This window comes from Monodon monoceros, unplaced genomic scaffold (assembly GCF_005190385.1).
Source record: "Monodon monoceros isolate NGI ecotype Baffin Bay Population unplaced genomic scaffold, NGI_Narwhal_1 Super_Scaffold_20, whole genome shotgun sequence".
Lineage (NCBI taxonomy): Eukaryota > Metazoa > Chordata > Mammalia > Artiodactyla > Monodontidae > Monodon > Monodon monoceros.
The window spans coordinates 53,822,030-53,849,357 of NW_021703777.1; the positions used below are offsets into that span (position 1 = coordinate 53,822,030).

The window sequence follows — 27,328 nt, forward strand, 5'->3', positions numbered from 1 at the left end:
GTGTTTAAAATTGACCCCTTTTATTATTCCTATTCCCAACGGCGATGATAAAAACATGCCAACAAATACACCTAGCATGAATGAAACCATCCAGCCAATGTAGCTAGCTCTTTTTCTTAGTTTCTTTTCCTTAATATAAATTGTCTTGAAAATATGGAAACATCACTGAATCTTTCTTAGTCTCTACTTGCCCAAGATTTACTGAACACATTTGTGTTTCTTTTATGATTTTTTTTCCTCAATATACTTTCTCTCATCTAATTCTTACCTATTTGATTCAAAAATCTGTATAGCCCAACGGCTAGAATAATGCTATTCTGTTTTTTAAATGAAAATTTTACCAAGATAATTGTAGATTCACATGCAACAATACACAGAGAGCTCTTGCACACTTTGCTCAGTATCCCCAATGGTAACATTGTGCAAAACTATAGTATAACAACAAAAGCAGGATATTGGCATTGATGCAATCCACCAGTCTTACATTTCCTCATACTCCTTTGTGTGTATGTGTGTAGACAGGTATGAATTAAGTTCTGTACAATCTGGTCACTTGTGAGCGTTCGTGTATTTACCATCACAGTCAAGATATCGAATAGTATCAACCTCACAAGGATCTCTGTTGTTGCCCCCTTTTTTTTTCCCCAAGGGATAACCATTTATTTTATTTTTTATTTTATTTTATTTTATTTTTGAATTTTATTTTATGTATTTCTTATACAGGAGGTTCTTATTAGTTATCTATTTTTACATATTAGTGTATACATGTTAATCCCAGTCTCCCAATTCATCTGACCACCACCACCCCCGCCCCCCATGTCCATCCGCTTGGTGTCCATACGTTTGTTCTCTACATCTGTGTCGCTATTTCTACCTTGCAAACCGGTTCATCTGTATCATTTTTCTACACTCCACCTATATGTGTTAATATACGACATTTGTTTTTCTCTTTCTGACTTACTTCACTCTGTATGACAGTCTGTAGATCCACCCAAATCTCTACACATGACCCAATTTCATTCCTTTTTATGGCAGAGTAATATCCCATTGTATATATGTACCACATCTTCTTCATCCATTCATCTGTCAATGGGCATTTAGGTTGCTTCCATGATTTGGCTATTATAAATAGTGCTGCAAAGAACATTGAGGGGCATGTGTCTTTTTGAATTATGGTTTTCTCTGGGTACATGCCCAGTAGTGGGATTGCTGGGTCATGTGGTAATTCTATTTTTAGTTGTTTAAGGAACCTCCATAATGTTCTCCATAGTGGCTGTACCAATTTACATTCTCACCAACAATGCAAGAGGGTTTCCTTTTCTGCACACCCTCTCCAGCATTTGTTGTTTCTAGATTTTCCAATAAAGCCCATTCTAATGAGTGTGAGGTGATACCCCACTGTAGTTTTGATTTGCATTTCTCTAATAATTAGTGATGTTGAGCAGCTTTCCATGTGCTTCTTGGCCATCTGTATGTCTTCTTTGGAGAGATGTCTATTTAGGTCTTCTGTCCATTTTTGGATTGGGTTGTTTGTTTTTTTTAATATTGAGCTGCATGAGCTGTTTATATATTTTGGAGATTAATCCTTTGTCCATTGATTCGTTGGCATATATTTTCTCCCATTCTGAGGGCTGTCTTTTTGTCTTGTTTATAGTTTCCTTTGCTGTGCAAAAGCTTTCAAGTTTCATTAGGTCCCATTTGTTTATTTTTATTTCCATTACTCTAGAAGGTGGGTCAAAAAAGATCTTGCTGTGATTTATATCAAAGAGTGTTCTGCCTATATTTTCCTCTAAGAGTTTTAGAGTGTCTGGTCTTACATTTAGGTCTTTAATCCATTTTGAGTTTATTTTTGTGTATGGTGTTAGGGAGTGTTGTAATTCCATTCTTTTACATGTGACTGTCCAGTTTGCCCAGCACCACTTATTGAAGAGGCTATCTTTTCTCCATTGAATATCCTTGCCTCTTTTGTCATAGATTAATTGACCATAAGTGCATGGCTTTACCTCTGGGCTTTCTATCCTGTTCCATTGATCTATATTTCTGTTTTTGTGCCACTACCATATTGTCTTGATTACTGTAGCTTTGTAGTACAGTCTAAAGTCAAGGAGCCTGATTCCTCTAGCTCTGTTTTTCTTTCTCAAGATTGCTTTGGCTATTCAGGGTCTTTTATGTCTCCATACATATTTTAAGATTTTTTGTTCTAGTTCTGTAAAAAATACCATTGGTAATTGGAGAGGAATTACATTGAATCTGTAGATAGTAGTATAGCTTTGGGTAGTATAGTCATTTTCACAATATTGATTCTTCCAATCCAGGAACATGGTATATCTCTCCATCTGTTTGTGTCATCTTTGATTTATTTCATCAGTGTCTTATAGTTTTCTGAGTCTTTTCCCTCCTTAGGTAGGTTTATTCCTAGATATTTTATTCTTTTTGTTGAAATGGTGAATGGGATTGTTTCCTTAATTTCTCTTTCTGATCTTGTGTTGTTAGTGTATAGGAATGCAAGAGATTTCTGTGCATTAATTTTGTATCCTGCAACCTTAGCAAATTCATTGACTAGCTCTAGTAGTTTTCTGGTGGCATCTTTAAGATTCTCTATGTACAGTATCATGTCATCTGCAAACAGTGACTATTATACTTCTTTTCAAATTTGGATTCCCTTTATTTCTTTCTCTTCCCTGATTTCCATGGCTAGGACTTTCAAAACTATGTTGAATAAGAGTGGCGAGAGTGGACATCCTTGTCTTGTTCCTGATCTTAGAGGAAATGTTTTCAGTTTTTCACCATTGATAACGATGTTGGCTGTGGGTTTGTCATATATGGCCTTTATTATGTTGAGGTAGTTCCCTCTGTGCCCACTTTCTGGGGAGTTTTTATCATAAATGGGTGTTGAATTTTGTCAAAAGCTTTTTCTGCATCTATTGAGATGATCATATGTTTTTTATTCTTCAATTTGTTAATATGGTGGATCACATTGATAGATTTGCGCATATTGAAGAATCCTTGCATCCCTGGGATAAACCCCACTTGATCATGGTGTATGATCCTTTTAATGTGTTGCTGGATTCTGTTTGCTAGTATTTTGTTGAGGATTTTTGCATCTATGTTCATCGGGGATATTGGTCTGTATTTTTCTTTTTTCATAGTATCTTTGCCTGGTTTTGGTATCAGGGTGATGGTGGCCTCATAGAATGAGTTTTGGAGTATTCTCTCCTCTGTAATTTTTAGGAAGAGTTTGAGAAAGATGGGTGTTAGCTCTCCTCTGAATGTTTGATAGAACTCACCTGTGAAGCCATCTTGTCCTGGACTTTTGTTTGTTGGAAGATTTTTAATCACAGTTTCAATTTCATTACTTGCGATTGGTCTGTTCATATTTTCTGTTTCTTTTATAACTACACTTACTGCCTTCACTAACAACTCCTGTTCCATAACTAATCTCTGGCTACCACTAAAATCTAAACATCCATTTTTAAATCTTGATATTTTAAAAATGTTTTGTAAATGGAGTCATACAGTACATGACCTTTAGGTTTGGAATTTTTTCTCGCTCAGCATAATTCCCTGTAGGTTCATCCAAGTTTTCAAATCTGTTTCTTTTCATTGTTGAGTCGTATTCCATGATATGTATGTACCATAGTTTGTTTAACCATTCCCCTGTTGAAAGATATCTGGGCTGATACCAGTTTTTGCTATTATCAATAAAAATGCTATGAACATTCAGGTATATATTTTTGTTTCAACCTAAGTTTTTATTTCCCTGGGATAACCATCCAAGAATACAATTGCCTGGGTCTTATGGTAATTGCATGTTTCATTTTGTAAGAAACCAACAAAATGTTTTCCAGAGTGGCTGTACCATTTTACATTCTTACCAGCAACGTATGAGTGATCAGTTTCTCCACATGATTATTAGTATTTGGTGTTGTCACTATTTTATTTTGTCCTTTTGGACAGGGGAGTAGTCGTATCTCATTGTGGTTTTATTTGAGATCTGTAATAGCCAATGATGTTCAACATCGTTTCATGTGCTTATTTGACTGCCATACTGTTTTAAGTTTCCCAACTCCTGTGTACTCATATTACAAATCAAAATTTATAACTTTGATCACATTCTCCTGATCAAGAAAGTTAACAGATACTTTTTGCTGTGTGAGAAAGATCCAAAATTCTCACCCTGGCCTTAGAAACCCTTATAATCTGTCTCTAACAAAACTCTTTAGTCTCAATGATTAAATCAATGATTCAAATATGTAGCAAGTATCTAGAGAATATTTATGTAATATGGATTTGTAACCAGGAGTGGGGGAAGCAAAATATGGGAAAACAATATTATTTCTCAACAGATACTATCTTAAAGTTTCCAGGGATGATGTAAATATATAATAATTGACAAAAAGAAACATATTATTTACTAAAGAATATTAATTTTCATAATTAACATCCTTTTAATAGTAGTATGTTTCATTGCTCCAAAATTTACTTTTAAATATTCCCAAAACATTCTGCAACTATTCTTCCAAAACTACATTATAAATCAACTAATTCTTAACAAACATATATAGGAAAATAGACAATATGCGTGACGAGAGGTTCATATCTTTAAATATTAAAAAATTTAACAAAATGTAAAAGGATAATCATGAATCATACTGGGCTTACTTTTTTTTTTTAACCACTGCTAAAGAATGAACAAGTATGAAGGTATTGATAGTATCCCATAAATTCTATATATTTTAAATTTAGCTGATGTAGTTAGAGATATTATTGATGCTGTCAGGGCAAACAAAGGAATAAATAGTAAAAAATCTTGATGAATTATTTCCTATGAGAAGAGAGTGGCATGGACACATATACACTATCAAATGTAAAATACGTAGCTAGTGGGAAGCAGCCGCATAGCACAGGGAGATCAGCTCAGTGCTTTGTGACCATGTAGAGGGGTGAGATAAGGAGGGTGGGAGGGAGATGCAAGAGGGAGGGGATATGGGGATATATGAATATGTAAAGCTGATTCACTTTGTTATAAAGCAGAAACTAACACACCATTGTAAAGCAACCATACTCCTGTTACAAACCAATTATAAAATAATACTGAATTTTATGTTAAAAAAAAGAAATATCTCACAAATGAATCACTGCAAGGAACTTATAAAATGGTTCAAACTGACCAGAGGGCAGACAGCAGAAGCAAGAAGAACTACAATCCTGCAGCCTGTGGAAGAAAAACCATATTCACAGAAGATAGACAAGATGAAAAGGCAGAGGGCTATGTACCAGATGAAGGAGCAAGATAAAACACCAGAAAAACAACTAAATGAAGTGGAGATAGGAACCTTCCAGAAAAAGAATTCAGAATAATGATAGTGAAGATGATCCAGGACCTTGGAAAAAGAATGGAGGCAAAGATCGAGAAGAAGCAAGAAATGTTTAAAAAAGATCTAGAATAATTATAGAACAAACAAACAAACAGAGATGAACAATACAATAACTGAAGTGAAAAATACACTAGAAGGAATCAGTAGCGGAATAACTGAGGCAGAAGAATGGATAAGTGACCTGGAAGACAGAATGGTGGATTTCACTGCTGCAGAACAGAATAAAGAAAAAAGAATGAAAAGAAATGAAGACAGCATAAGAGACCTCTGGGATAATATTAAACGCAACAATATTAGCATTACAGGGGCCCCAGAGGAAAAGAGAGAGAGAAAGGACCTGAGAAAATATTTGAAGATATTATAGTCGAAAAACTCCCTAACATGGCAAAGGAAATACCCACCCAAGTGCAGAGAGTCCCATACAGGATAAGCCCAAGAAGAAGCGTGCCGAGACACATAATAATCAAATGGGCAAAATTAAAGACAAAAAAATTAAAGACAAAGAAAAATTATTGAAAGCAGCAAGGAAAAATGACAAATAACATACAAGGGAACTCCCATAAGGTTAACAGCTGATTTGTCAGCAGAAACTCGACAAGCCAGAAGGGAGTGGCATGATGTACTTAAAGTGATGAAAGGGAAGAACCTACAACCAAGATTACTCTACCCAGCAAGGATCTCATTCAGATTTGATGGAGAAATCAAAAGCTTTACAGACAAGCAAAAGCTAAGACAACTCAGCACCACCAAACTAGCTCTACAACAAATGCTAAAGGAATTTCTGTAAGTGGGAAACACAAGAGAAGAAAAAGACCTACAAAAACAAACCCAAAGCAATTAAGAAAACTGCCATAGGAACATACATATCGATAATTACCTTAAACGTGAATGGATAAAATGCTCCAACCAAAACACACAGGTTTGCTGAATGGATACAAAAACAAGACCCATATATATGCTGTCTACAAGGGACCCACTTCAGACCTAGGGACACATACAGACTGAAAGTGAAGGGATGGAAAAAAGTATTCTGTGCACATGGAAATCAAACATAAGCTGGAGTAGCAATACTCATATCAGATAAAATAGGCTTTAAAATAAAGAATGTTACAAGAGACAAGGAAGGACACTAGATAATGATCAAGGGATCAATCCAAGAAGAAGATATAACAATTATAAATATATATGCACCCAACATAGGAGCACCTCAATACATAAGGCAACTAACTGCTAACAGCTATAAAAGAGGAAATCGACAGTAACACAATAATAGTGGGGGACTTTAACACCTCACTTACACGAGTAGACAGATCATCCAAACAGAAAATTAATAAGGAAACACAGGTGTTAAAGACACAATAGACCAGAAAGATTTAATTGATATTTATAGGACATTCCATCCAAAAACAGTAGATTACACTTTCTTCTCAACTGCGCATGGAACATTCTCCAGGATAGATCACAACTTGGGTCACAAATCAAGCCTCAGTAAATTTAAGAAAATAGAAATCATATCAAGCATCTTTTCTGACCATAACACTATGAGATTACAAATCAATTACAGGGAAAAAAACGTTAAAAACACAAACACATGGAGGCTAAGCAATACGTTACTAAATAACCAATGAGATCACTGGAGAAATAAAAGAGGAAATCAAAAAATACCTAGAGGCAAATGACAATGGAAACACGATGATCCAAAACCTATGGGATGCAGCAAAGGCAGTTCTAAGAGGGAAGTTTATAGCTATACAAGCCTACCTCAAGAAACAAGAAAAATCTCAAATAAACAATCTAACCTTACACCTAAAGGAGCTACAGAAACAAAAACAAACAAAACCCAAAGTTAACAGAAGGAAAGAAATCATAAAGATCAGAGCAGAAATAAATGATATAGAAACAAAGAAAACAATAGCAAAGATCAATAAAATTAAAAGCTGTTTCTTTGAGAACATAAACAAAATTGATAAACCATTAACTAGATTCATCAAGAAAAAGAGGGAGAGGACTCAAATCAATAAATTTAGAAATGAAAAAGGAGAAATTATAACAGAAACTGCAGAAATACAAAGCATCCTAAGAGACTACTACAAGCAACTCTATGCCAAAACAATGGACGGCCTGGATGAAATGGAAAAATTCTTAGAAAGGTATAACTTTCAAAGACTGAACCAGGAAGAAATAGAAATTTGAACAGACCAATCACAAGTAATGAAATTGAAACTGTGATTTAAAATCTTCCAACAAACAAAAGCCCAGAACCAGATGGTTTCACAGGTGAATTCTATCAAACATTTAGAGAAGAGCTAACACCCATCCTTCTCAAACTCTTCCAAAAAATTACAGAGGAAGGAACATTCCCAATCTCATTCTATGAGGCCACCATCACCCTGATACCAAAACCAGACAAAGATACTACGAAAAAAGAAAAAAACAGACCAATATCACTGATGAATATAGACGCAAAAATCCTCAACAAAATACTAGCAAACAGAATCCAACAGCACATTAAAAAAATCATACACCATGATCAAGTGGGATTTATCCCAAGGGTGCAAGGATTCTTCAACATAAGCAAATCAATCATTGTGATACACCATATTAACAAATTGAAGAATAAAAAACATAAGATCATCTCAATAGATGCAGAGAAAACTTTTGACAAAATTCAACACCCATTTATGATAAAAACTCTCCAAAAAGTGGGCATAGAGGGAACCTACCTCAACACAGTAAAGGCCATATAGGACAAACCCACAACGAGCGTCATTCTCAATTGTGAAAAACTGAAACCATTTCTTCTAAGATCAGGAACAAGCCAAGGATGTCCACTCTCACCACTATTATTCAACATAGTTTTCGAAGTCCTAGCCATGGCAATCAGAGAAGAAAAAGAAATAAAAGGAATACAAATTGGAAAAGAAGAAGTAAAACTGTCACTGTTTGCAGATGACATGATACTATTTATAGAGAATCCTAAAGATGCCACCAGAAAATTACTAGAGCTAGTGAATGATACAGGATACAAAATTAATGCACAGAAATCTCTTGCATTCCTATACACTAATGATGAAAAATCTGAAAGAGAAATTAAGGAAACACTCCCATTTACCATTGCAATGAAAAGAATAAAATACCTAGGAATAAACCTACCTAGGGAGACAAAAGACGTATATTCAGAAAACTATAGGACACTGATGAAAGAAACTAAAGATGATAGCAAGAGATGGACAGATATACCATGTTCTTGGATTGTAAGAATCAACATTGTGAAAATAACTATAATACCCAAAGCAATCTACAGATTCAATGTAATCCCTATCAAATTACCAATGGCATTTTTTATAGAACTAGAACAAAAAACTCTTAAAATTTGTATGGAGACACCAAAGACCCCGAATAGCCAAAGCAGTCTTGAGAGTAAAAAATGGAGCTGGAGGAATCAGACTCCCTGACTTCAGAGTATACTACAATGCTACAGTAATCAAGACAATATGTTACTGGCACAAAAACAGAAATATAGATCAATGGAACAAGATAGAAAGCCCAGAAATAAACCCAGGCACCTATGGTCAACTAATCTATGACAAAGGAGGCAAGGGTATACAATGTAGAAAAGACAGTCTCTTCAATAAGTGTGCTGGGAAAACTGGGCAGCTACATGTAAAAGAATGAAATTAGAACACTCCCTAACACCATCCATAAAAATAAATTCAAAATGGATTAGAGACCTAAATTTAGGATGGAACACTATAAAACTCTTAGAGGAAAATATAGGAAGAACACTCTTTGACATAAATCACAGCAAGATCTTTTTTGATCCACCTCCTAGAGTAATGGAAATAAAAACAAAAATAAACAAATGGGACCTAATTAAACTTAGAAGGTTTTTCACAGCAAAGGAAACTACAAACATGACGAAAAGACAGCCCGCAGAATGGGAGAAAATATTTGCCAACGAATCAACAGACAAAGGATTAATCTCCAAAATATATAAACAGCTGCAGCTGCTCAATATTAAAAAAACAAACAACCCAATCCAAAAATGCGCAGAAGACCTAAATAGACATTTCTCCATGGAAGACATACACATGACCAAGAAACACATGAAAAGCTGCTCAGCATCACTAACTATTAGAGAAATGGAAATCAAAACTACAATGAGGGCTTCCCTGGTGGCTCAGTGGTTGAGAGTCCACCTGCCAATCAGGGGACACAGGTTCGTGCCCCGGTCCGGGAAGATCCCACATGCCGTGGAGTGGCTGGGCCCGTGAGCCGTGGCCATTGAGCCTGTGCATCCAGAGCCTGTGCTCTGCAATGGGAGAGGCCACAACAGGGAGAGGCCCACTTGCCGAAAAAAAAAAACAAAAAACTACAATGAGTTTATCACCTCACACCAGTTAGAACGAGCATAATCAGAAAATCTACAAACAACAAATGTTGGAGAGGTTGTGGAGAAAAGGGAACCCTCTTGCACTGTTGGTGGGAATGTAAATTTATACAGTCACTATGTAGAACAGTATGGAGGTTCCTTAAAGAACTAAGAATAGAATTACCATATGACCCAGCAATCCCACTACTGGGCATATACCCAGAGAAACCAATAATTCTAAATGACACATGCACCCCAATGTTCTTTACAGCACTATTTACAATAGCCAGGTCACGGAAGCAACCTAAATTCCCATCGACAGATGAATTGACAAAGAAGATGTGGTACATATATACAATGGAATATTACTCAGCCATAAAAAGGAACAAAATTGGGTCATTTGTAGAGATGTGGATGGATCTAGAGACTGTCATACAGAGTGAAGTAAGTCAGAAAGAGAAAAACAAATATCGTATATTAATGCATACCTATGGAACCTAGAAAAATGGTACAGATGAACCAGTTTGCAAGGCAGAAACAGAGACACAGATGTAGAGAACAAATGTATGGACACCAAGGGGGGAAAGTGGGGGTTGGGGCAGGGGTGGGATGAACTGGGAGATTGGGATTGACATGTATACACTAATATGCATAAAATGGATAACTAATAAGAACCTGCTGTTTAAAAAAAGAAAAGAAAATAAAGTTCAACAATTCAAAAAATAAAAATAGAAAGAAAGCCTAAGGAAGGAAAGTAACTTCAGAAAAGAATGCTGCAAACTTTTAAAAAATAAATGAAAATAGGTCTGTGTCTTTATTCCTGTCTTCTTAAATTCCAGACCTACTAGACAATGGACTTCAAGTTATGGGGAAGGGGAAAGGTAAGCTCTGACAAAGCGAGAGAGAGGCATGGACATATATACACTACCAAACGTAAGGTAGATAGCTACTGGAAAGCAGCCACATACCACAGGGAGATCAGCTGGGTGCTTTGTGATTGCCTGGAGGGGTGGGATAGGGAGGGTGGGAGGGAGGGAGACGCAAGAAGGAAGCGATATGGGAACATATGTATATATATAACTGATTCATTTTGTTGTAAAGCAGAAATTAACAAATAAATAAATAAATAAATAAATAAATAAAAATAAATGAAAATAAATTTTTAAAATTGTTTCTCACAGCTCCTTTATTTAATTGCCTGTTATACAAAAAGATCTAATTTCAGTGGACAGCAGATAAAAACATGTAAATATGAACATTTGTGATTTGACATTACTTACAAAGTATTTTCATAAAATATATTAATTTAAACATTTTAAAAAATTTTTGGCATGCCATTATTATTGCAAGATATTATCCTATACCTACATGCACATTTTAGCACATTGTTAAGTTAGAGACCTTGGCAATTACTAAAAAATGAAGCATTTCACACTTCTAAGCACTGTATTTTTTCTCAAAATTAATACTTCAGTTAGTCTGAAATTGCCCTGTTTTGATCCCTACTTCTGATTAATCATGCCTGCTTCCTCCAAAACCCTATCTCTCAGAGTCCCAAACTGGCACATTGAGACCAGAAAGATTTGTTAGAGTCAGATTAGAAGGGCTTTTGAATGCTAGATGGAGAATTTGGAAATTTTTTTCCATAGGCAGTAGGTATCTATTAACTTTTTGTTCAGAGAAACATGATCAAAGTGATATTTTCTGATATTTCATGTGAGTATATAGAAGTCAAAGGGAGCACTTAAAAATATATATGAACCATATTCCAGCAGATTTGAATCAAATAGGTGTTGGATGAAATAAAAAGTAATGCATGGGAAGAAACATAAAAGAAACACAAAAATATTTGGTGATTAAGTGTAAGTAGGGGTTAAGAAAAATTCAGTGCTGCTTAAAAGAAACCAGAAAAAGATAAAATTCGTCTGGTTTGTTGGTTTGATTTATGGTATGTTTATTTATTGATGCTTTTTTTTTTTAACATCTTTATTGGGGTATAATTGCTTTACAATGGTGTGTTAGTTTCTGCTTTATAACAAAGTGAATCAGTTATACATATACATATGTTCCCATATGTCTTCCCTCTTGCGTCTCCCTCCCTCCCACTCTCCCTATCCCACCCCTCTAGGCTGTCACAAAGCACCGAGCTAATATCCCTGTGCCATGCGGCTGCTTCCCCCTAGCTATCTACCTTACTACGTTTGTTAGTGTGTATATGTCCATGACTCTCTCTCGCCCTGTCAAAGCTCATCCGTCCCCCTCCCCATATCCTCAAGTCCGTTCTCCAGTAGGTCTGCGTCTTTATTCCTGTCTTATCCCTAGGTTCTTCATGACATTTTTTTTTCTTAAATTCCATATATATGTGTTAGCATATGGTATTTGTCTTTTTCTTTCTGACTTACTTCACTCTGTATGACAGACTCTAGGTCTATCCATCTCATTAAAAATAGCTCAGTTTCCTTTCTTTTTAAGGCTGAGTAATATTCCATTGTATATATGTGCCACATCTTCTTTATCCATTAATCCGATGACGGGTACTTAGGTTGTTTCCATCTCTGGGCTATTGTAAATAGAGCTGCAATGAACATTTTGGTACATGACTCTCTTTGAATTTTGGTTTTCTCAGGGTATATGCCCAGTAGTGGGATTGCTGGGTCATATGGTAATTCTATTTGTAGTTTTTTAAGGAACCTCCATACTGTTCTTCATAGTGGCTGAACCAATTCACATTCCCACCAGCAGTGCAAGAGTGTTCTCTTTTCTCCACACCCTCTCCAGCATTTAATGTTTCTAGATTTTTTGATGATGGCCATTCTGACTGGTGTGAGATGATATCTCATTGTAGTTTTGATTTGCATTTCTCGAATGATTAATGATGTTGAGCATTCTTTCATGTGTTTGTTGGCATTCTGTATATCTTCTTTGGAGAAATGTCTATTTAGGTCTTCTGCCCATTTTTGGATTGGGTTGTTTGTTTTTTTGTTATTGAGCTGCATGAGCTGCTTGTAAATTTTGGAGATTAATCCTTTGTCAGTTGCTTCATTTGCAAATATTTTCTCCCATTCTGAGGGTTGTCTTTTGGTCTTGTTTATGGTTTCCTTTGCTGTGCAAAAGCTTTTAAGTTTCATTAGGTCCCATTTGTTTATTTTTGTTTTTATTTCCATTACTCTAGGAGGTGGGTCAAAAAGGATCTTGCTGTGATTTATGTCATAGAGTGTTCTGCCTATGTTTTCCTCTAAGAGTTTGATAGTTTCTGGCCTTACATTTAGGTCTTTAATCCATTTTGAGCTTATTTTTGTGTATGGTGTTAGGGAGTGATCTAATCTCATACTTTTACATGTACCTGTCCAGTTTTCCCAGCACCATTTATTGAAGAGGCTGTCCTTTCTCCACTGTACTTTCCTGCCACCTTTATCAAAGATAAGGTGTCCATATGTGCGTGGGTTTATCTCTGGGCTTTCTATCCTGTTCCATTGATCTATCTTTCTGTTTTTGTGCCAGTACCATACTGTCTTGATTACTGTAGCTTTGTAGTATAGTCTGAAGTCAGGGAGCCTGATTCCTCCAGCTCCTTTTTTCGTTCTCAAGATTGCTTTGGCTATTCGGGGTCTTTTGTGTTTCCATACAAATTGCAAAATTTTTTGTTCTAGTTCTGTGAAAAATGCCAGTGGTTGTTTGATAGGGATTGCATTGAATCTGTAGATTGCTTTGGGTAGTAGAGTCATTTTCACAATGTTGATTCTTCCAATCCAAGAACATGGTATATCTCTCCATCTATTTGTATCATCTTTAATTTCTTTCATCAGTGTCTTATAATTTTCTGCATACAGGTCTTTTGTCTCCTTAGGTAGGTTTATTCCTAGATATTTTATTCTTTTCATTGCAATGGTAAATGGGAGTGTTTTCTTGATTTCACTTTCAGATTTTTCATCATTAGTATATAGGAATGCCAGAGATTTCTGTGCATTAATTTTGTATCCTGCTACTTTACCAAATTCATTGATTAGCTCTAGTAGTTTTCTGGTAGCATCTTTAGGATTCTCTATGTATAGTATCATGTCATCTGCAAACAGTGACAGCTTTACTTCTTCTTTTCCGATTTGGATTCCTTTTATTTCCTTTTCTTCTCTGATTGCTGTGGCTAAAACTTCCAAAACTATGTTGAATAAGAGTGGTGACAGTGGGCAACCTTGTCTTGTTCCTGATCTTAGTGGAAATGCTTTCAGTTTTTCACCATTGAGGATGATGTTTGCTGTGGGCTTGTAATATATGGCCTTTATTATGTTGAGGAAAGTTCCCTCTATGCCTACTTTCTGGAGAGTTTTTATCATAAATGGGTGTTGAATTTTGTCAAAAGCTTTCTCTGCATCTATTGAGATGATCATATGGTTTTTCTCCTTCAATTTGTTAATATGGTTTATCACATTGATAGATTTGCGTATATTGAAGAATCCTTGCATTCCTTGGAATAAAGCCCACTTGATCATGGTGTATGATCCTTTTAATGTGCTGTTGGATTCTGTTTGCTAGTATTTTGTTGAGGATTTTTGCATCTATGTTCATCAGTGATATTGGCCTGTAGTTTTCTTTCTTTGTGACATCCTTCTCTGGTTTTGGTATCAGGGTGACGGTGGCCTCGTAGAAGGAATTTGGGAGTGTTCCTCCCTCTGCTATATTTTGGAAGAGTTTGAGAAGGATAGGTGTTAGCTCTTCTCTAAACGTTTGATAGAATTCACCTGTGAAGCCATCTGCTCCTGGGCTTTTGTTTGTTGGAAGATTTTTAATCACAGTTTCAATTTCAGTGCTTGTGATTGGTCTGTTCATATTTTCTATTTCTTCCTGATTCAGTCTTGGCACGTTGTGCATTTCTAAGAATTTGTCCATTTCTTCCAGATTGTCCATTTTATTGGCATAGAGTTGCTTGTAGTAATCTCTCATGATTTTTTTTATTTCTGCAGTGTCAGTTGTTACTTCTCCTTTTTCATTTCTAATTCTATTGATTTGAGTCTTCTCCCTTTTTTTCTTGATGAGTCTGGCTAGTGGTTTATCTATTTTGTTTATCTTCTCAAAGAACCAGCTTTTAGTTTTATTGATCTTTGCTATCGTTTCCTTCATTTCTTTTACATTTATTTCTGATCTGATTTTTATGATTTCTTTCCTTCTGCTAGCTTTGGGGTTTTTTTGTTCTTCTTTCTCTAATTGCTTGAGGTGCAAGGTTAGGTTGTTTATTCGAGATGTTTCCTGCTTCTTAAGGTGGGCTTGTATTGCTATAAACTTCCCCCTTAGAACTGCTTTTGCTGCATCCCATAGGTTTTGGGTCGTCGTGTCTCCATTGTCATTTGTTTCTAGGTATTTTTTTATTTCCTCTTTGATTTCTTCAGTGATCACTTCATTATTAAGTAGTGTATTGTTTAGCCTCCATGTGTTTGTATTTTTTACAGATCTTTTCCTGTAATTGATATCTAGTCTCATGGCGTTGTGGTCAGAAAAGATACTTGATACAATTTCAATTTTCTTAAATTTACCAAGGCTTGATTTGTGACCCAAGGTATGATCTATCCTGGAGAATGTTCCATGAGCACTTAAGAAAAATGTGTATTCTGTTGTTTTTGGATGGAGTGTCCTATAAATATCAAGTAAGTCCATCTTGTTTAATGTATCATTTAAAGCTTGTGTTTCCTTATTTATTTTCATTTTGGATGATCTGTCCATGGGTGAAAGTGGGGTGTTAAAGTCCCCTACTATGAATGTGTTACTATCGATCTCCCCTTTTATGGCTGTTAGTATTTGCCTTATGTATTGAGGTGCTCCTATGTTGGTTGCATAAATATTTACAATTGTTATATCTTCTTCTTGGATCAATCCCTTGATCATTATGTAGTGTCCTTCTTTGTCTCTTTTAATAGTCCTTATTTTAAAGTCTATTGTGTCTGATATGAGAATTGCTACTCCCTCTTTCTTTTGGTTTCCATTTGCATGGAATATCTTTTTCCATCCCCTAACTTTCAGTCTGTATGTGTCTCTAGGTCTGAAGTGGGTCTCTTGTAGACAGCATATATAAGGGTCTTGTTTTTGTATCCATTCAGCCAATCTGTGTCTTTTGGTGGGAGCATTTAGTCCATTTACATTTAAGGTAATTATCGATATGTATGTTCCTATTCCCATTTTCTTAATTGTTTGGGGTTCGTTATTATAGGTCTTTTCCTTCTCTTGTGTTTCTTGTCTAGAGAAGTTCCTTTAGCATTTGTTGTAAAGCTGCTTTGGTGGTGCTGAACTCTCTCAGCTTTGGCTTGTCTGTAAAGGTTTTAATTTCTCCATCAAATCTGAATGAGATCCTTGCTGGGTAGAGTAGTCTTGGTTGCAGGTTTTTCTCCTTCATCACTTTCAGTATGTCCTGCCACTCCCTTCTGGCTTGTAGGGTTTCTGCTGAGAGATCAGCTGTTAACCTTATGGGGTTTCCCTTGTGTTGTTATTTGTTGTTTTTCCCTTGCTGCTTTTAATATGCTTTCTTTGTATTTAATTTTTGACAGTTTGATTAATATGTGTCTTGGCGTATTTCTCCTTGTATTTATCCTGTATGGGACTCTCTGTGCTTCCTGGACTTAATTAACTATTTCCTTTCCCATATTAGGGAAGTTTTCAACTATAATCTCTTCAAATATTTTCTCAGTCCCTTTCTTTTTCTCTTCTTCTTCTGGAACCCCTATAATTCGAATGTTGGTGCATTTAATGTTGTCCCAGAGGTCTCTGAGACTGTCCTCAGTTCTTTTCATTCTTTTTTCTTTATTCTGCTCTGCAGTAGTTATTTCCACTATTTTATCTTCCAGGTCACTTATCCGTTCTTCTGCCTCAGTTATTCTGCTATTAATCCCATCTAGAGTACTTTTAATTTCATTTATTGTGTTGTTCATCGTTGCTTGTTTCATCTTTATTTCTTCTAGGTCCTTGTTAACTGATTCTTGCATTTTGTTCATTCTATTTCCAAGATTTCGGATCATCCTTACTATCATTATTCTGAATTCTTTTTCAGGTAGACTGCCTATTTCCTCTTCATTTGTTAGGTCTGGTGCATTTTTATCTTGCTCCTTCATCTGCTGTGTGTTTTTCTGTCTTCTCATTCTGCTTATCTTACTGTGTTTGGTGTCTCCTTTTTTCCGGCTGCAGGTTCGTAGTTGCCGTTGTTTTTGATGTCTGTCTCCAGTGGCTAAGGTTGTTTCAGTGGGTTGTGTAGGCTTCCTGGTGGAGGGGACTAGTGCCTGTGTTGTGGTGGATGAGGCTGGATCTTGTCTCTCTAGTGGGCAGTTTCACGTCTGGTGGTGTGTTTTGCGGTGTCTGTGGCCTTATTATGATTTTAGGCAGCCTCTCTGCTAATGGGTGGGGTTGTGTTCCTGTTTTGCTAGTTGTTTGGCATAGGTTGTCCAGCACTGTGGCTTGCTGGTCGTTGAGTGAAGCTGGGTGCTTGTGTTAAGATGGAGGTCTCTAGGAGATTTCCGCCGTTTAATATTATGTGGAGCTGGGAGGTCTCTTGTTGACCAGTATCCTGAAGTTGGCTCTCCTACCTCAGAGGCAGAGCCCTGACTCCTGGCTGGAGCACCAAGAGCCTTTCATCCACACGGCTCAGAATAAAAGGGAGAAAATGTAGAGAGAATTAGTAGAAGTATGAGGAAAGAAAGAAGGAAAGGAGGAAAGGAAGGAAGGAAGAAAGAAGCAAAGAAGGAAAGAAAGGAGGGAGGGAGGGAGGGAGGAAGGAAGGAAGGAGGGAGGGAAAGAAGGAAAAAAGACAGAAAGAAGATATAGTAAAAATAAAATAAAGTATAATATAGTTATTGAATTAAAAAATATTTAGAAAAAAAAAATGACGGATAGAACCTTAGGACAAATGTTGGAAGCAAAGCTATACAGAGAAAATCTTACACAGAAGCATACACATACACCCTCACAAAAAGAGGTAAAGGGGGAAAAATCATAAATCTTGCTCTCAGAGACCACCTCCTCAATTTGGGGTGATTCGTTGTCTAAAGGAGGGAAGGAAGGAAGGAAAGAAAGAACGAAGGTAAAGTATAATAAAGTTATTACAATTAAAATTAATTATTAAGAAAAAAATTTTTTTTTAAAAAAACCATGGACGGATAGAGACCTAGGACAAATGGTGGAAGCAAGACTATACAGACAAGATCTCACACAGAAGCATACACGTACACATTCACAAAAAGAGGAAAAGGAAATAAATCATAGATCTCGCTCCTAAAGCGATCAATTTGGGATCATTCCTTATCTATTCAGGTATTCCACAGATGCAGGGTATATCAAGTTGATTGTGAAGCTTTAATCCGCTGCTTCTGAGGCTGCTGGGAGAGATTTCCCTTTCTCTTCTTTGTTCTCACAGCTCACAGGAGCTCAGCTTTGGATTTGGCCCTGCTTCTGCGTGTAGGTCGCTGGAGGGCGTCTGTTTTTTGCTCAGACAGGACGGGGTTAAAGGAGCCGCTGATTCGGGGGCTCAGGCTCACTCAGGCCAGGGGTGGAGGGGGGGAGGGAGGGAGGGGCACTGCGTGAGGGGCGGGCCTGCGGCGGCAGAGGCCGGTGTGACGTTGCTCCAGCCTGAGGCCCGCCGTGCGTTCTCCCGGGGAAGTTGTCCCTGGATCCCGGGAACCTGGCAGTGGCGGGCTGCACAGGCTCCGCGGAAGAGGGGTGTGGAGAGTGACCTGTGCTCGCACACAGGCCCCTTGGTGGCGGCAGCAGCAGCCTTAGCGTCTCCCGCCCGTCTCTGGGGTTCGCGCTTTTAGCCGCGGCTCGCGCCCGTCTCTGTGGTTCGCGCTTTTAGCCGCGGCTCGCGCCCGTCTCTGGAGTTCGTTTAAGCAGCGCTCTTAAACCCCTCTCCTCGCGCACCAGGAAACAAAGAGGGAAGAAAAAGTCTCTTGCCTCTTCGGCAGGTGCAGACTTTTCCCCGGACTCCCTCCCGGCTAGTCGTGGTGCACTAACCCCTTCAGGCTGTGTTCAAGCCGCCAACCCCAGTCCTCTCCCTGCGCTCCGTCCGAAACCGAAACCGGAGCCTCAGCTCGCAGCCCCGCCCGCCCCGGCGGGTGAGCAGACAAGCCTCTCGGGCTGGTGAGTGCCGGTCGGCACTAATCCTCTGTGCGGAAATCTCCTCGCTTTGCCCTCGGCACCCGTCGCTGTGCACTCCTCCGCGGTGCCGAAGCTCCCCCCTCCGCCTCCCACAGTCTCCGCCCGCGAAGGGGCTTCCTAGTGTGTGGAAACTTTTCCTCCTTCACAGCTCCCTCCCACTGGTGCGGGTGCCATCCTTATTCTTTTGTCTCTGTTTTTTCTTTTTTTCTTTTGCCCTACCCAGGTATGTGGGGAGTTTCTTGCCTTTTGGGAGGTCTGAGGTCTTCTGCCAGCCTTCAGTAGGTGTTCTGTAGGAGTTGTTCCACGTGTAAATGTATTTCTGGTGTATCCGTGGGGAGGAAGGCGATCTCCACGTCTTACTCTTCCGCCATCTTCAAGGTCCCCCCGCCCATGCTTTTTTTTTTTTTTTAAATGCCATTAGGGGTGGATGTGGTATAAGGGTCGATTTTAAACATGTTTATTTTTATTTGAAAATAAAATCCAAATAAAGGGAATAGAGTTTGTTTTTTTTTAATAGAATGATCCTCTGAAGACAAATAATAGTTGGAGATATAAATGTGGGACTCTTCAGCTTATAGTTAACTGATGCCATGAGCAAAGAAATATCTATGAGAGGTAGGGAGAAAAAGAGGTAGAAAGGGAGAAAGGTGGAAAGAGAAAGAGAGATGGAAAGAAGTGGGAAGGATTAAGAACCAGCATTCATCAGGAATTGCTCACACATAAAATGTTGGAAGAGAATTCAGAGCCAATAGAACTGACGAAGCAGTGCTTCAGAGTGGGAAAAAGAGAAAAGAGCTCATCTGATGTATAGAAACAAGAGAAGAGTTTAAAAGGCGGAGTGTGTGTTCAACAAGGTCAAATACCTCATTATAGTGTATGGTAAGGTAAATGGAGAAGTACTCATTACATATGGCAAATATATCACGCATAGAACTCAAAGGCAGAAGAGAGGTTTCAGAGGAAATTTAGTAATGTTGGTTCTCAGAAGATGAGGCTGGTTCTAGATGACTCAGTCAAGATGCTGAAAAATAGGAGAGAAAAAGAATGACAAATAAAACAGGAGATAATATGTATATGTAATATCTTTCATTTAAATAAGGCTGGCAATAGTTGAAGCACTATGCTAAGTGTTATCTCTAAACAGAAATATAATGATCCAGGGAAATTATCCCTAACTGGAGATTAATGAAATGAGACTTTACAAGGTTAAATAATTTGCCTTAACCCAAATGTATAGTAAATGTTGGATCTGTTTTCAAATTCAGTTTGAACTAATAATATCAGTAAGGTTATGTATAAGAATTTGTTCTCTCCAAGAGAAATTATCTGTTTAGGCTTGTAAGTAGCAGAAAGGCAGTCTGTAAGAAAATGATAATCTCTCCTGGCGGGAGATCTTTTTTGGAGCACAGGCTCCGGCCGCGCAGGCTCCGGCCGCGCATGCTCAGCGGCCATGGCTCACGGGCCCAGCCGCTCCGCGGCATGTGGGATCATCCCAGACCAGGGCACGAACCCGTGTCCCCTGCATCGGCAGGTGGACTCTCAACCACTGCACCACCAGGGAAGCCCCTGGAGGCAGATCTTTAAAGATCATTATCTTGGAAGAGACAAGAAAGATTCTAACAGGCGAGTTATGTAAAGCAAAAGAAAGGTATAGAGTTGTATTTAACCATGGAGTTCAGACTTGATCACTCTCTTTTATCTATAAAGTTTAACATTTCTAAAATGTGGGAAGTTAGAATGGGTTAGTCTACTGAGAAAATGAGGAAGACTCATTATGGGGATGACTTTGTAAGGAAATTGAAAGAGAGAATCAAAAGCTTTGGAGCACAAATGAAATAACATTGAGCTTATTTGGACCAAATTTGCATGTTTTTCTCTAGCAACAGTGCCACCAGCCAAAAAGAAAGTTGACTGAGAAAATAAGTAATTTGAATTTAGAAATTAATAAAGCAAATCTTGGGGAAGGCTACTGCTAGTGATAGTGGGGTAGCTTTGCCCTACTACATTTAGACTGTTCACCAGGAATAAATTCTCTACCACAGACCTCAGCATCAGAGGCTAGGAAAAAGCAGGGTAAAGGGACCTTGAATTGCAACTATTATTATCCAAGAAGAGGGAGGGGAAGAGTATAGATTTCTATTGTAAGTAGTAGTTTTCCTCATACATGAACCACTAGTTGCCGATGGTTGCTCTTGAAGACTGATCTGAAAGGGCTGAAAATGTAGATCAGTGTAAGAAGGTTGTCAGAGAGTCAGTCAATTTTCATTAAAAGAATCGATGAGGTGACAAGACTAGAAGGGTAGCATTTAAATGTCCCAAAACTATTGATAGGGCCAAGATCATGTAAGAGACTGTGAAAAACAAAACATGGGATGTATACTTGTTATTAGTTTTGGTGACTTAAAATTTGTTATCATGCCACTCTGAATTTATCAAAATGATAATGTCATTAAACAGTAAGCATGCTAAGTTATCCTATTGAGGGTTTCTTGAGAACATTAATAAAATTTATTTTGTTCTATAAGTTTCTTATTTTAATCAACTTAGCTATCAGCACAAAAGAAAAAGTCCCTTGCTTTTTTAGGTACAACTATCTACTTATGTCCATATTCCTCTTATGATAGTAATTGTGTTATTAAAATATAAAATATTTCATCTAAATTCATATATTTAAAAAAGATCATGTAAACTAATCTTACTGTAGATACAAAGTTCTAAATGTATGCCTTGATATTTTTGAAAAAGCGTTCCTACTAATAAAGTATATTTAGTGATTATATTCTGCTTGAAATTATAGTTTTTAAAATTATATTCAAAATAGTGATATCATACGAGGTCATAGCCACATCATTTTGGACATTTCAACCTATATCTATAAGAGAAAGTCCTATCTAATATAATGAGACATTTTTTTTTCCTAGAGAACAGCCACATGCAAACTCTAAAAATGTCAAATCTCATATACTTAGCACCTCCTATTTAGGAGGTGTTTGAAATCAAAAACAAAGTTCCATTTTGTCTTGCAAACCTAAGATTGCTAAATTAATACTATACAAACAATGACATTCTTTTTTATGATAAGGAAATAATCAGTGACTTAGTGGTTCTTTCAAATTTCCATTTGGAGAATAAATATTTTCTCCTAAAGATGTCTTTTCAATTACACACCATTGAGAAGAGATATAAGGGGAAATCTCAGCCAAGTGTGGGTGAATTGCTTAAACCTTGCATTAATTACTGACTATTAAGCAGTTCTTATTTGAATGCATATAATCCCTGTAACCACAGGCTACATTTTCTCTGTCTCCTATCAGCAGTTGCAGCATCCAGCGATCAAAGCCAGATTCCTATAATTGCTGTGTCTGTGACAGTGGGAGTCATTTTGTTGGCAGTGGTTATTGGCTTCCTCCTCAGTGGAAGGTAAGACAGGAAGCTGTGCTTCTGAACTTTTGCAGCTGATCTCTTCCTTACCTTGATCTGACCATTTGGCTATTAAGCACATCCTGAAACAAATGAGGTGAGCAATATATCAATAGATAACCTGTATGTAGGATGTATTTCTCAAGCCTTACCTTGTCCATGTTAGTGCTAACTTTTAAGTGCACAATTCCTCTTTTCCAGGTATACTCTCTACACAAGAATAGTATTAACTTGTTATTATTTATTATGTCGTTAATATAACCATATCTTTTTCTGATATAGTTTATTTTAACGTGAATTTTATTTTTCCTCTCAAAAGTATTGACGTATCCTCTCAAAAGCTTCAATTTTAGTGTTTGGGAAGGCCTGTGTCTGTGTCTGATATTTTAGAAGAATAAAACTAATAATTCTAGTTAGCCAGAGTTCTACCTAACAGGGTAATGGATACAAAGCAGACACACCTGCAAACAAGCATTTTGACAAATAACCACCCTTTTTTTATGGTTGCATTTATTTTCAGCTTCTGAATGATTTCAACCTGAATACATCAATCATAGTGTATACTGATTTAAAGTGAATTTTATTGAATGTTATATCAATAGATACATTAATATGTATTACCTATCTACATTTTTCATTTTGAACAAAAATAAAAGAGGTAGAGCCCTAGCAAGAGCTTATGTAGAAGGTATCTCCTGACATTGAGCTGAGCATAATAAACCTTCCTAAAAAAATAAGCAAATAAGAGCATGAGTGTGTTCTATTCCTACAACAAATGTATTTTCATTTTTCATCCAGGCCACTGTTAGAAGGGATATTCCATAATGAGAGCTGTCCATTTGAAAATGTTTTGGTGTTAGACTATTATAGAAAATCTCATGAAAATCTTCATGAAGATATTTAAACCTGCACAAATACACAAAAATATACTATAAGGTCCAAAAAAAGTCATGAAATCAATATTCATATTGATTTTGTACTGTTTTACTCATTTACTTTTGACTCTTCAGCACCTATTCAACTCATAAATATATAGAATTAGACATTTTCAATATACTGCATATTGTATTCTGAAAAGATTTATGACTACATCCTTAAATTACAGTAGTGACACTTTATTTTAATAAAACACTGTTACTTCCTTTGAACATCCTTTCTCTTTTCTGAAAACTCCCTTTCTTCTAGTTCTTGTTCATTTGAGTGTTGAAAGTTTTCCTAAGAAATCATTGCTTACTTTTAATGTTAGAATAGCAGTGACACATTTTTAGAATTGCTAAATTCTAAATTCTTCCCACAAACTGGGAAGCAGTTTGTGTTCTGTTGAGGACAGCCAGCCCTCCCCAGTCAGAGGCTGGCTAGCTCGTGCCCCACTGATCTGTTCCCTCTGAAGTCACTTTGGGAGAATGCTCTACCATTGTCCCTGCTTTCTGGAATATAAGCTAATTCCACCAGTCTTGTCATAAAAACTTTGCTCAGGTTTCGATCAAGTAAGATAATTGAATTGAGTGAATTGTAACTACTAAGAAAACTACCACGAGATAATGTGTATTTTCTACCCCAGAAGGGTGGATAACTATGATACATTTGCAAAGCTGGTTTGTAATATCATTATTTACTTCTGAGAAATGGTTGGCCTCTTCCTTTCCAATAAATCCGGAAGAGTTAGTTATATTTAGGAACATGGGGATCATAAGAAGATATTATTTGTTGAGTCCACTGAATAAAAATGGAGGAAAGAGCAGATGTCTAAAGGCCAATAAATTTGTGTTTGACGGTTTATTAAAGAACAAATAAAGTATAGGAAGTATTTTATTGTAGACTTAGCACACTTTATCTGTTTAACCTAAGTATTGTTAATGTGAATTTACTGATGACATTCAGCTAAGGATTCTCGCTTACCTATATATGAATCAGCCCCTGCCCCCCCATTTTTTCCCTAATGCATACAAAATTGGCTTAAAAGCAATTCACTTCGTTACATCTGCAGCATTAGACAAAGTGAGAGAAGGTTCAATCTACCTCCTATTTGGTAGCTGAAGGAGAGTATAGCTTTAGCACACACATACACACACACACACACACACACACACACGAATTCCGTATCTATCTGAAAATACCATAGAAGAATAACTAAATTTTAGTACATAGAAATGTTTAGTATATTTCTCAGTTAAATAAAAATGACATCTATACCCAAAAGGCAAAGCTTAATTTTCAGCATAACTAAACCCAAGACATGGTAAGATAATTTTGGATCTACTGTCTTACGGAAGTATATTACTTTTTAAAAATAGCAATACCTTACAAATTGTGCATTGCTTATTCACTTTAATTTTTTTCTTAATTACACAGACTGTGATGCTGAGACTAGGAATTTGCAATTTAAAGGAAAATACACTTTACTAAACATCCATTTGAGATTTATAATTTTTTTACCAGCAAATTCTTTGCACCAAACTTTTACTTCATTTTGTTGAATGCACATTCTTGAATTTCAAGGGCATTTGTCTTATGATAGAAATATATTTGGCCAAACAAAGAAAAGTTTGGACCAAATAGAAAAGAGCTGGCAAAGTGGTAGATTTTAATCCAATCAATAATCACATTAAATGTGAATAATCTAAATATACCAATTAAAAAGAGACTGTCAGTTTAAATAAAAAGGCAAAACCCAACTAGATGCTGCCTACAGACAAAGACGGTGAAGTTGTAAATGGGGTGTGCATATTTGGGGTTTTAGGGGTTATTGATTTGGGTGGTAGTTGTACAAAGTATTTCCTTTGTAATTGCTTGTTAAACTCCATTTTATATACTTGATATGTATATTCCCAATAAATAAATAAAGTTAACTGGCAATCAAAAGAAAAAAAAGAAATATATTTGGCCATTTTATTTTACTTTTCATAAACAGGTTATTTTATGTTTGTATTATATAAACATACTTATTCAAAAGCTAAATGATATGATTCTAGAAAGGCTTTTCCTATCTCATTCAAGGCAATGAACTTCGCAATTTTTGTTGGGACTAAGAAAATTGAACCTACCTCTTAGTACATAGAGTATACTGATTAACTAAGTAAAGTTTTGTCAAATAAAAGAAAAACTAAATGAAGAGATGTGGACAAAGCCTAACACAAATTTGGGAGTTATCTTTAAACAATAGCAAATTATTGAAAAAAAGGCTTTTCTAGGAATGTTCTAAGGACACTGAATTATATATATTTCTCCCTCTTCACTGTGCTAAAATATGATTGATAAACACACAAAAACATAACAACACTTAGACTCCACTCTCACTTTGAACTTACTCTCTTATATCACCTTTTAACCTCTTGAATATATTATAAACCAGATATTTGCTCTTACGTAAAATGTCTTTTAATTACAAATAATTTAACTCAGTGGTGATATAAACTTAATTCTGATATATTGCAAATATATTACTATCCTCTGTATGTAATATTCATTGACAATTTATATCATCATTTGGGCTCAGAAGCAGCTATGTATTGAAAATACATATTCACTGGCAATTTGAATTTTTATTCAGACCAAAGGAAAAATATCAGGAATATAACACATTGAATACTATGAGAATAATCTATTTCAAAGAAGGCAATAAACTTTTTTATTCTAAAATACATTGAAAATGAAAAATAAATTAAATATAGAGACTTTCTAATCTTTTTAGGCTAAAATTGATTATGCAGAAACCTCTTGGAGTCTTCTTACCTAGATACAGTTAAAATAAAATAGACAAGTATCGATCCTGAAGGGAGAAAGTTCTATTTAAAAAATGACAAAGAATTGTAACATCTTAGGATTCTATCAGTTTTAGAAATCATGTGACCATCTTGTTTAAAGGTGCTAAATATTCCGTAGAGCATTTTCTGCAGGTTTCAGACTATCCTTTTTACTTTCTTTTCTATTACTTGTAAATGGTGTTTTCATGGGACTACAAAATAATTGACTTGTTCTCAGCAAACTATGAGCTAATTACCGTGGGCTGAATATAAATTAAACCTCCTAATATGCACAGCATGTTGTAATTGTTTTTTGTTTTTTTGTAATTGTTTTTTAATTTTTCATCAGTAATGATACTGCACATTGATAACTTTCTTATTATAACCTAATTTTGTGAGGTTGTCTCTTATATATACGATTTTATAGATATAAATTGTTTAATCAGTCTTTCAACCAATGATGTCATCTCCACACTCTTTTAGTTACATGTTTGAGAAAGTCTTCTACTTTGACCTTCTCTTTTTCTTTCCTTTGAAGACAATCATTGATACTATTAGATTGACTTTTTTTCTGTGTCCCTATCTTAAACTTGGGACCTCATTCTGAAAATTGACTACTGGACACTTTCTTAGTCTGATATAAAGCTTAAATTAACAGGATTTAGTTGTATAGGAAAACATCTTTCAGTGTACAGAAACTATTTCTTTGAAACTTGCTCAATATAGACACCCTGGGATAAAAGAATATATTTTAATACTTTGTCTCTTTTATTACTTATGAACTTAATTAAATCTTAAGAAAATTTCAGAGCTTTGCTTTTTTATTTCAATTAATTCCACATGTACACTGAGAGGTTAAAGATACACACATGTTACACACATGCATGCCCACACTTATGTGTACTTATCTTTCATATAAACACAAAAAAGGTAAAGCTGTTTGCCAATTTTAAAATTGGAAAACAAACCCAAAAAAACTTATAGCTCCTGAAGGGGCAGAAGGAATCCTTCAAGATGCTTAGTCTTGGATATGATTCTAAGGCTATTAATATGTGACTTTATTTCTGTGATGTTCCTGATATGATAAATTTAGTCTAAGGAATGGTTTAATGCCTATAAAAAGGATTAACTATTTTCTAGGCAAAAAATCTTCCCTTGCTTGTTCTGATCATGTTCAAATACTGTGGTTAGACATGCTAAATCCTGTTTCCCTTTGTCTTTCATTAAACAATTGAAACTCAATCGATTTGAAATGTCAAATCATTTCCTGAGGAAAAAATTCTTCAGAAATC

At 36.2% G+C, this 27,328-nt stretch overlaps 1 protein-coding gene across 4 annotated transcripts in view; it reads left to right on the top strand.

Moving 5' to 3' along the window:
* EPHA5 (EPH receptor A5) overlaps positions 1 to 27,328 on the top strand; it is a 330,003-nt gene that overhangs the window by 228,888 nt on the left and 73,787 nt on the right. For 2 of the 4 annotated variants that reach the window (XM_029235142.1, XM_029235144.1), the window contains one exon: positions 22,188 to 22,293. In XM_029235142.1, the coding sequence (XP_029090975.1) occupies positions 22,188 to 22,293 (106 nt within the window). The remainder of the gene's footprint in view (positions 1 to 22,187; positions 22,294 to 27,328) is intronic. The other 2 variants (XM_029235145.1, XM_029235143.1) reach the window with 1 other exon arrangement.